The following is an 11,636-nucleotide window of genomic DNA, read 5'->3' as shown; positions in this document are numbered from 1 at the left end:
ATCCTTTACACACAAAGCTTTGCAATTTTTAGGCTCTCTGGGTGACACCTCCCCAGCTGCAGGCACCTGGTCCTTGACCAGCCGAGCCAGGCTGACCCTCCAGCCACCCCACTCCTGGCCAACAGCGTCACTTAGCTGACCATGCACCTTGTCTGCCAAGACAAAAGGAGCTACTGAGCATCTCCATCCGCTGAGTGAGTGATCAATGATGCCATTAGTGCTGGAAAGCAGCATTTGCCTACAGGAGAGCTGGGGAAGGACTTTTTACTGGAGCATGTAGTGATAGGGCAAGAGGGAATGGCTTCAAACTGGAAGAGGGCAGGTTTAGATTAAACATTAGGAAGAAGTTTTTCACTTTGAGGGTGTTGAGGCACTGGAACAGCTAACCATGGAGGAAAGTGGAGAGATGAGGAGTGAGCCCTCATTTTGCAAGGAGCTGGGCACAGAGTGTAGAGCTGCCATTCCCTGGAAATGTCCCCTCTTCCAGCCAGAAAGCCTGTCCCTGCACAACTTGATGTTGATTGGGAAATCCTGGTTGTTCCCATTTCATGAAGTGGACCATATCTATCTACAGCAAGCCTGGCACGTTGCATTTGGTGTACCGAATACACCGCTGTGGATACAGCAAACCCCATGTGCTCAAGAAAGCTACTGGCCATGTGTGATCCCTGAATGCTGTTCATGCATGATCGGTCCCAGAAGAATGGGACTCACTTTGCATGCTCCTTCCTCTTTGGGTAACATCCCAACTCTATCCCGTCACTTGCACTCAGGCTACAGAGACACTTGTCCCACTCTCTGCTTCACAGCCATGGAGACGAGTCCAGGGCTTGCTCCACCAGCACCCCTGTAACACCTTCAAACCCACCTTGGACAAGTCTTCGTGCAGGTGCCTGCTCCACCTGCATCAACTGTCCTACTAGAGTAACAGCAAATGCTCAATTTTTTTGCCACCTCAGGTGAAAACAGCAGCAGAGCTCATCATGCCCCTCCTTGGGAGCCTTTTTGTCCCAGTAAATTGGCAGTCCCTCTCCCGAGTGATGCAGGTCTGCTCCCTCCCCATGTAGGACACTTGGTACTTGGAGGTCCTTCCATCAGTACAAGGGGAATAGAGCAGTACAAGTCCTACTGCATTCCTCAGCTGTGCAGTACTTCAGATAAAACCTTCAGTTAAATGACAACCATAACTCTATAGGAAGATAAGATAAGATAAGTGAAAGAGTTTACAACTTACCCAAGGAACTGTGTGATCTGAGAGAATAAAAAAAAAAAGATCTGGTGTCTTCAAGGCACCTGCAAGGCTCCTGATCCCACACTCACTCCAGAGCGAGCAAGAGGATGATTTACGCTGCACAGCTCCGCGCTGAGCTATTTACTCAGTTGGGAATTTGTCCTGTTGCCCAACTCCTCTCCTCGCTTGGGAAGAACCAGCTAGAACTCAGCTCTGGCCTGCAAAGGACCTTTGCTCAGGAGCTGAGGGAGCACTGGGGGCTGTTTCTCATTGACTTCCCCAGTTAACCTGCTGGGAGGCTGGCTGGGTACAGCAGTGCCAGAGTTTATCCTCCAGTATCTTTTACTGGTTCTGCTGAGACCATCTTGGTACCAGAAAGACAGAAAGGGTGGGCAGAAAGAGTACCCTGTCCTTGCAGACTCTACTAGCACTACGTAGAGGTGCCCAAACCCTTGTGCCCACGCACACCCCTGCCCAGCACACTCCTTGAGAAGCATCTCAGAAAACCTCACAGGGCATCAGTCAGAGTGAGAAGGGAGTCCTTTGGTCTGGCCCATTGCTTACACAAGATGCAGGACCTTCTCGCAGCACCTCTCTTTTGAGCTAGGAAAGAAGCTATTCGCAACTTAAAACGTCCAGGGACAGCAAGTCCACTGCCGTACTTGGTAGCGTGTTTCGGCAGCTGAATGCACACAGTTGAGGTGTGAGCCCAGTTTCCAGACCGATGTTGGTTTCTAGCCCTGGCTCTAGCTGAGGAGCTCCCTGCTACCGCTGCCTGCAGCCAGGTTTGTTCTCACGGACTGCAGCCAGCTCCATCCTCACCTTTCCCGCGACCGGCAGAGCTCTTCCAGTCTTTTCACTGGCTATACCACATATTTTCCAGTCAATGTATCTGTTGCAGCCCTAATTTTCCAACGTCCTTCTTGCACTGGGGCACTAAAGCAGAGCACACTTTTCTAGTAACACCACAAACACGACGTCAGCAGAAGCTGCCTCCATGAACACTTGGTGTTCAGCCATTAGGCTGCGTCTTCGCACTGGACCAGGACTCTCCCCGTGCAACCAGGATTTCCCAGGATAGTCTCCCCTTTTTGCTTCACTCCAGCTTCAAGGCAACCCGAGCCACTGCCTGTGCCCTGCCCCAGGTCCCCTCTTCTCCAGCCTTGCTGGTGCTGCTCACCTGCGCAGGAGGCAGTGGGTTGCCCATCACCTCTCAGAAGTGGCCCTGCAGCCACTGTGCTTGCCTTCCAATCCAGTGCATCTCTACTGACTCCTCACCCCCACCTCTCACTGGAGGAGGCCATCTGCCTCCAGGTCCTGATGGCCCTCCAGCACTTCTCTGAGCTGCAGCAGAGCTTGCAGAGTCAGCCACACCTCGTCACATGAAGCTTCGATCCAACAGAGCCCAGGGCATCCCTTTGTAGAAGGGTCTAATACTTAAATTCCCATCACAACGAAAAAACCAGTTTATTCCTGGATGAACTTACTGAATGAGAAGAATTTATAGCCCATGAAGCCCCTTAAGTTTAGCACAAAGTAGCCTGTAGTACACAGATTATTCTAGAATATTATCACAAGCAATAGTTCAATTTAAAGCAAAGAGCTGCCAGATCCCTGCTGTGTCCCACACACCTGACATCACTCCCTCACTGGAATAAAAGCTGTTTCAAACTATGTTTTCTCTCACACGAGGACAGAGCCCGCTGAGATGTTGGCCGTCAGACTAAAGGAACACGCTGCAGAAAAGGCACATCTACCCCAGAAAAGAAACACCACCCTGTAAAGCACGGTGACCAGGACGGGCACTTTTTAGACTTCAGAAAAATCTTAAACCAGGGTAGTGACACTGTATGCACCTGAAGTGTGTTGCACATTGAAAGAGATGAGTTCGGCTAGAAGAGCAAGGCACTGCGGAAGTGATGGAGCACACGATCTGCCCCATGAGCTCCACCCATGCGATACTCATGCTGCTTTGTAAAACTAAGGCTATAAATTTATAAAAAATTGTCAGGGTTGTCTAACACAAGCTGAGCAGATCCTGTTGAGAAATTCTGCTGCAGAACATCACATCTTTCTAAGATGAGCCCCAGGGCAGACCATGCAGGGAACAGCAGACCTTCTGGTGAAAAACAGTTGTCATTTGTCCATGATGTCATTTTTTAAGATTAAAAAACATATTATTTTACTAAGTTACAAAGGGTAACGGTTTTAGACTAAAAGAGGGTAGATTTAGGCTAGATATAAGGAAGAAATTTTTCACAATGAGGGTGGTGAGACACTGGCCCAGGTTGCCCAGAGAGGTGGGAGATGCCCCATCCCTGGAAACATTCCAGGTCAGGTTGGACGGGGCTCTGAGCAACCTGATCTAGTTGAAGATGTCCCTGCCCATGGCAGGGGGGATTGGACTAGAGGACCTTTAAAGGTCCCTTCCAACCCAAACTGTTTTATGATTCTATGATTCTAAGTTAAATGATCATTGCCAGAAACTCTAAAGAACAAGACAGGGCATTCAGTTTGGGTTATAAGGTCTCCCAAGTTTTACCAGCAAAAATTTTAGGCACTTACTGTCCATTCTCCAGGTCCTTCACGTGGCAGACAGATGCTTCCACCACATCCTTTGGGTTGTGGTAGGGGTTGCTGGCAATGGGATGCTCCTCGAGGTGATAATGCCGGGCAGTCCCGTTGACTTTGTAGATCAGGGGGCTGGCTTTCCCGTTGGGTGACATCTCCTCCTTGCTTCTCTCCTTCTCGGGTATCACAACTTCAATTTTCACTTCAACTGCAGGAAAAAAACGAAACCTTCATTAAAATGAAGCCAGAGGTTTTGCTGCCATTCTGCCTCTCCCTTGTTCCCTGGACTTCGAAAGGACCTGACAGACATCAAAACAGACATTTTTTTGTTGGCTTGCTTGGGAAGATAAAACATTTAATATCAAACTCAGCTTGAACCCAAGCCCATTATTCCACTGTTCTTTCTCGACTGGGCACCTTTGCATGCATAAAATACATATTCTTGCGAGCAGACAATTAGTCATCAGTGCAAAACAATCCCTCAGTCACAGTTCCTGCCCTGTTTAGTGGAAAACAGCTTCAGGCAGCTAAATGTGAGGCCTGCCAAGGCCTCTAGGGCTCAGACAGACCTCAAAAACCCTTTAATTGTTTGTAGGTAACATTAACTGAAAGAGAAAGCCAACACGGCATGCTGTATAAAGCTGCTTCATTAGATGGAGACCAATTAATAAGGAACTAGAAATATCCAAAATTATTTCTGCAGGAGGTTTTCAGTGTAGAGTGAATCTTGAGCGAGAAAAGCAAGGATTGTCCGTTTTACTTAGTTGTACACCACTGAACAGGTTTGATAACAAAAGCATCCCTGGCCTGGAGACCAGGGGACACCGGGGAGCTGCTTGTGCCAGCGCAGCGCATCCCCCCGACCATCAGAGGGGACACTTGGAGCCAGCGGGTCCCCTCGGCCCCACTGCCACCCTGGGTGCTGTCACGGGCAGTGACGGAGCAGGGCAGCCCCCGACATGGCACCCTCGGGATGCTGCCCCTCCATGTCCCCCTGCCTCGGCCGGGATGTGCTGTCCCCTCCCCAGGGGGGGACAGAGGGGGAGTAGAGGGGCTCTCCTTGGCCACCCCGGTGAAGACATGCCGACGTCCACCCGAGTTCCCCAAAGGGAGCGCTCACGCAGCCTGGCTGTGCACCCACTCACCGCCCCGTGCCCCGGGGGAGCACGATGGACTCAGGAGCATCAGAGGAAGCCGGTGATGAGCTCTCACATCACAAAGTGAAAAACATCACTTTAGCTCCTAGGGGCTTCGTAAAAGTAAAGCCATTAATATTTATAATAAACCCCAGAGGAATTCTATAGCGAGCCGGGGGGTAAGTGCCAGAGGCTGAAGAAGCGTCTCAAGCAAATGGGAGATTGCTGAGCTTTCCCCATCTTCGTAGAATCATAGAATGGTTTAGGTTGGAAAGGAACTTGAAGGTCATCGAGTTCCAACCCCCTGCCATGGGCAGGGACACCTCCCACCAGCCCAGGTTGCCCAAGGCCACGTCCAGCCTGGCCTTGAACACCTCCAGGGATGGGGCCTCAGCAACCTCTCGGGGCAACCTGTGCCAGTGCCTCACCACCCTCAGAGTGAAAAAGTTCTTCCTAATGTTTCATCTAAACCTGCCCTCTTCCAGTTTGAAGCCATTCCCCCTCGTCCTATCGCTACATGTCCTAGTAAAAGTCCTTCCCCAGCTCTCCTGTAACCCCTTTAGGTACTGGAAGGCCACAATAAGGTCTCCCCGGAGCTTTCTCTTCTCCAGGCTGAACAGCCCCAACTCTCTCAGCCTCTCCTCATAGGAGAGGTGCTCCAGCCCTCGCAGCATCCTTGTGGCTCTCCTCTGGACACGCTCCAACAGGTCCATGTCCTTCTTATGTTGGGGACTCCAGAGCTTTTAAGTGTCTTATAAATGTCATGAACAGGAAAAGCTGTGCAGAAGATGAAAATTAAAGCTCACAACCTAAACAGGTCAAGGAAAGGCAAAGAGGGGGAAACAACCTGCCCCAGAAGGGAGGGATGAGCCCTGCAGCAAGAGAAGGGAGCTGGGTCTTCCCAGCTTCAGCTGTTGCCCACGCGCCATCTATTGCAACTCCATTGAGAGGACAAAGAAAAGCCCAGGGGGAAGGTCGTTCACTTAGCAAGGGAGAAGAGCATGTGGCCGTGGCCATCCAGGCACTGGAGGCAGGCGGTTGTTTCAAGAGTCCTACGAGTTTCTGCTTTTTGTGGCAGGTAAAACAGGAGCAGGGCTCACTGGTGGCTCTGACAGACAGATCCAGTAAAGCAATTTTCTGTGTATCCACACTGACCCAATAGAAAACGTGAACTTCTGTTGCGTTATTGCAGCTGCCAGCTGCAGGAGTCACTGCGAACTAATAGGCCCAGCACCATGCATTACAAAAACCCAAATGTTCCTATAAGTAAATTTGTTCCTGGAGCTCTACAGAAGCATCCCAGTTCCCTGCAGGCACCCAGCAAAGGAGCCACTTTCCATAAGCACTCTTTTCCTATTGTGTTTGGAAAAGCAGACATGGATTTTGCAGGACAGAGTTAAGAAATATAATGAACACCCATTTATGCCAGTCTATCAGAGGTTTATCGGGAGCGAACGCGGCTGCTCACGCTTGCAGCCAGACCCCAGAGCCGGGCAGAACGCTGCTGCTGCCAGCCATGGCGCAGGATGAGACCGGGCTGGCACCGGCGCAGCCGGCGGCTCCGAGCCCTGACGGTGACGTTGATGCTGGTTCCCCCATCTCTCACTTGGCCCCGTGCCCCGGAGCTTTGTTTCCCAAACTATGTCTGGGTCAGGTGAGCATCCGGAATGCTCGCTGATTCACGGGCATACAAACCTGTGGGGACGAAGAAAGTAATTTAGCTCTGAGCTCTTCACTTCTTTCTCAGTCAGAAAAACATATGCAAAAAGCAGCAGGTCTCTGGCACCAGTCTGTGACACTGTTCCCGACCGTCCCCGCTCAGCACTCAGCAACACTGCTGGACAACTGTCCAGAGGAAAAGAAAAAGAGGTGCAAAGCCTTCCTCCCTCCTATTTTAGGCCCCACATGTCACCACTTGCCTCTGTGGGGGGCAACTCCCACACGCCTCTCCTGGACTTTTCATCCTCCCTTCTTCTCCTCCTCCTCCTCCTCCTTCTCCTCTTCCTCCTCCTCCTCCTCGTCCGCCCCGGCCCCGCGTGGGGTGTCCCTTTGGCCAGAGACCTACATTCCTGAGGGATGATCCCTCCAGGAATCCAGGGCTCAGCAGCACCTGAGCTGATCCAGTAAACTGCTTCAATTGCCATCAGGGAAAATTACATTTAAATGAAATATTTATAAACCCAAGTTTAATTCTGAAATCCAATTGGCATGGTGTGGCTGGGTCCGGCGCTCCGTCCCTTTGACAGTCAGTTTCTATAACTGCTAGAAAAGGTTCCTGACCTTAATGCAAACAGTTTGGAAAGTTTTAGGCACATGCCTACAAATGTGTTCGGCAGCCGACTCCTCGGGGACCGGCCAGGGCCACCACTGTCACACAGCAGGACTGCCACGGCCACGGCTGGTGGGCACAAGGGTGACAGCTATAGCTTCCAGGGCAGAGCAACTGCCGCTCGCCGAGTGTGTATATGTACGCATCCAGAGATATAGGTATAGGTATAGATATAGATGATATAGATACAGATACAGGTATAGGTATAGGTATAGGTATAGGTATAGGTATAGGTATAGGTATGCCTGCTTGCCCTGGGCCACCAGCACCGCTAATATACACATATATATGTATATGTATATCTATGTATTTTTGTCTGTTCATGTACATTTTTAATATCTATGTATTTTTTATCTTTGTATATACACATACACACATACATACGAAGGACCAGGAGGCCAGGGCTGCAGGTATTCTATAAGAATTTACAAAAAAAGCAGATGAAAAAGTTGAGCTTTAGCAGGTGCTAATACCACACATCCACATACACCACAGCCCTGCCAGCTCCTAGTATTCAAAAACCCTGAGTCAGCTCCTCAAAATCACAGAATTGCTTAAAATACAGACTCTGGTCAAGACCATAAATTTTGACTTTTTTTTTTTTTTCTCCCAGGTTTTTAGCCTCCAGGTCAGAGCACTGCCGGGATCCCTCCGCACACACCCAGGAGACGCATCCCAACCTTTTATCGTGCTTGGCTCAGGGTTTTTTTTCCACTCTGTGGCCACGATGCTCTTATGCTTTGCCTCATGTCATTAACACCTGGCAGTCAGTCATTAATATCCCGTTACATCTCCCATAAATTTATCCATCACTATTCACAGCCTTGCGGGACAAGACAAAGCCTCTGCTTGCTTTCAGGCAGGTACCTGTCACATGAAAGCTGGAAATGTTGGTATTGACCCCCGGGCAGGGTGCTGGCCGGTGGCTAGGCTGCAGTGCAGGTCATTATTTAAAAATAAAATTAGGGCGATTAAATGACCCAAGACTTCTTTACCACAGGATTAGGTTCCCATCACGGCTCAGTGCCCTTCTAGAGGCTAAATTTAAAGTACAGGTACCTGTCCGTTTAAAGTGTCATAGTTAAAACGGTAGAAACAAGGAAAATACTAAATTAATACTGCAGTGCAGGGGAAGAGAGAACTGGCAGGAGCTGAGAGCTGGCTTGAATCTGGGGGGGTCTGGGTAAGATGAAGATGCCTGGCCATAGGGGATGGGGGAGCTGTGTGTCTGCCTTCCCCGACCACAAAACCCCGTGCTGCCTCAGGGTTTGCTGCTTCGGGGCTGCGGGCACAGGGCCGATGAGCACTGCGGGCAGGGAACAGCCTGGTCCTGGCTGCACGGTGCCGGCACCTCGGGAGGCAGTGGAAACCAGAAAAACATCCAGGGTAGCGCTGACGGAGGGACCAGCAGGGTACAGTGGGCACAGCCAGCAAGCCCCGTTTACCCCAGCAGGGTTTATTTTCCCACACCCAGCATGGAGTAAATCCACCGCCGCGGGACCTGTTTCGGGTCTCGCTCTGCCCTGCCGGAGCTGCGCTCTCCAGGCATCCCCCACGCTGCCCTTTAACTGCGCACCTCCATGACAACTACTTTAGGTGGTCTCAAACCACTTCTATTAAAAATGACAGAGCTAATGACAAAACTGTAACGTCAAACGTGCCCGGCTGTACCCTCCCTCTCCAGCTGCCCTGTTCAGCAAATGCCACAAGCCCAAAAACCAAGTCGGACTTGCCAGCCATGCCTGGGGGCACGCTCAGAGCCAAGCTCTGAAGGACACCCAGCCCACGGCACCACCTCCAGCAGTGGGCAGCATCCCCACGAAGGGGGACACATTCCCGGCTCAGAGCCAAACACATCCTCTCTGTGAGGGCAGAGCCCACCAGCAGACCCGCGCTGTGCCGGCGCTGCTGCCCTGCCCCACCATCAAGCGCTGAGCCCAGTGGAGAGTGCGAAGAAAAAAATAATCACAACTTTATGGGTGTTGCAAGCCACTCTCCCACGCCTGGTGCAGAGACGGGGCTGCTGCAGCTCCCGCCGAGCGCGATGGTTCCCTTTACCCATCATCCTGACCCGGCTGCTTCTCCTGCGCGGCGCCGGGAGCCCACGCAGACTGCCAGCTGGCAGCTCATCGCCTATGCATCACGCACCCGGAGCAAAACTGGAGGAAAAAAAAATTATGCAGAGATTGAGAACTGGGCCCTCAGAAGAGGATCCGGCATCACGGGACTGCAGTACCAGAGATAACAGAAGATTACTTCGCTGCTTGAACATAAGCTCTTAATTAAGCACTTAAATATCAGGATGGGGTCGGGCGCTGCGGCAGCAGCCAGACTTCAGGGCATAGTTATTTGCCATTGCAGGACTCCACTCCCCAAAGCTCTCCTACTGGTGAGCTGCTCGTCAAAAGGTCTTCCTGGCACACAGCAACGTGTGCGCAACCTCAGGGTTGTCTCGGGAAATGCTGAGGGTGCTCAGGGGGACTGAGGGTCTCTCTCGGATATAAGAAGATGGAGCAGATGAGGAACTCGCATGCATCCTTCAAAAGTGTCTAAATAAATTCTGTTGACATCAGGCTGCACCTGAAATATTCCCTTCATGTCAAAACAGTGCTGATGGAGAAAATAGCTCTGTTCTGTCCCTGCAGGGTTTGCGTCTCGTTCATACCGGGGATAGGTGGATTTTTAGAAATAGGAAAGTCCGCTACTTAGCTCTGATGGTGCACAGTTCCCGCAAGAAAGAGGAATGACAAATATCATAAAAAGGCTGTGAAACCTCTTTGCCAGAACAATCCGTATCTGCAAATGTTTACCTCACCGCGTTTGCAGGTTTTATAATCACCGCGCTGAAGCACTGCAGTCAGTGGTGTGCTAACCCGGGGCTGGGGAAGGGCTTGTCAAACGCCTTTGAAGACTGCTAATCAAAACCAGAGCTGCAGAGAGAGCGTTACATTACGGGATGGCATTTTCAGTCATTTGGCCCTGGTATGCAAATACAGCTCTACATGAAAATCTGCAGTTCAGGAAATATGCCTGCAGAGCGCTTTTATTCCTGTGCCGGTCCAAGATTAAACACAATTTTGCTGATGGTATACAAAATAAAGTGGAACTGCCAGCAGAGTTTGTTACAAGTTTAGTAAACAAAGGCATTTATTCCTGGATGCGTTTTCACTCCTTAAACATTTCAAGGGAGGATATAAACAGCATTAAACAAACAGGGTTGTCACAAAAGAAAACTTACAGTTCACAGTGCCCAATGCCATATTACTGTGGCACTGCAGTGACCCGTAAAATAATCTCAGTACAGGTCAAGGGCAGAAAACCACCTTTATTTTCTCCTTGTGCCTTGCAAAGCAAAGGCAGAGAACCTCACTCAGTGGATGCTCGTTGGGTGGAAGACAAGACTTGTATCGCCCCTCTGACCTTTTGAGTCCTTGAACCAGAAATCCCCACTGCCTGAGGCAATGAAGACAAACTGCCAATAAAAGGTCTCCAAAAGACATTTTTCCACCCACAAAGGCTGAGTGTGGATGCTGAAGGATCTCATAGATCAGCCCAACTATCTGATTCCCCTTGTCCTTGGGCATGAGCAGGTAGCAAGGACGGGGTCATCCTTCAGCTCCCTCTTAGGTGGCCAAAACAAGCTGCAGGATGGGAGCTCTCCTCGGAGGCAGCTTTGGCAACGCCGACTGCACCAGCGCCCCATGCACCAGCATCGCTCCCTCTGGACCAGCGCTGAGGCTATGCAGGTGCTGCTGGCTATGATGAGCCCGAGCGACCACGCGGTGCCTGCTCCTGCCCACGTTGCAGGCAGGGGCTCAGGACAAGGTTTAACATTGACACTTCCACACCAGACCTCCCTCGACCAGCCGCTTTGCCTCCGCAGCCTGCATCGCTCCTCCTACGTACACCCACCTCCGCCAAACCACAAAGAGCCGGGAGCCCATCCAGCCCAGCCGCGGCAGGAGCACGCAGGGCAAGGAGAACACCCTTGACATCCAGGTGCCTACAGCTGCTTTCCCCACCAGAGGCTGTATGCAGAGACTGTATTGCCAAGAAAATAAAATCCAGAGAGCAGAGCAGCCTCAGGACCTGGCATGGGTGGTGGGACTGGGCAAGCACCAAGAAATCAAGCAGTAGGTGGTCCTGCTCCTTCCCTGGTCGTTCCCTTCCAGCAGGGACAAAACGAAGGGCTGGCCAGCGAGCGGCGAAGCCGTGGCGGCAAGGAAGGGGCTGGAGCCACACGTTGTCACGTTGTACGGGATGGTGTCACACAAACCCACCCTGGGGCAGGAGGGGGGCAGTTCTGCCCCCAGGCACTGCGGGAAGGCAGAAGCAGGGAGGGTGGTGGGGGTAGGAGGAGGCGGGATGG

General features: G+C 51.3%; 1 protein-coding gene across 3 annotated transcripts in view; it reads right to left on the bottom strand.

The window, feature by feature from the left end:
- AIFM3 (apoptosis-inducing factor, mitochondrion-associated, 3) overlaps positions 1–11,636 on the bottom strand; it is a 38,210-nt gene that overhangs the window by 26,324 nt on the left and 250 nt on the right. For 2 of the 3 annotated variants that reach the window (XM_009893319.1, XM_009893321.1), the window contains exon 2: positions 3,797–4,010. In XM_009893319.1, the coding sequence (XP_009891621.1) occupies positions 3,797–4,010 (214 nt within the window). Of the gene's footprint in view, positions 1–3,796; positions 4,020–11,636 lie in introns of all 3 variants that reach the window. The other variant, XM_009893320.1, reaches the window with a different exon arrangement.

This window comes from Charadrius vociferus, unplaced genomic scaffold, assembly GCF_000708025.1.
Source record: "Charadrius vociferus isolate BGI_N301 unplaced genomic scaffold, ASM70802v2 scaffold579, whole genome shotgun sequence".
NCBI lineage: Eukaryota > Metazoa > Chordata > Aves > Charadriiformes > Charadriidae > Charadrius > Charadrius vociferus.
The sequence above is the reverse complement of the archived record's forward strand: the minus strand, read 5'-3'. Positions and strand labels throughout refer to the sequence as shown.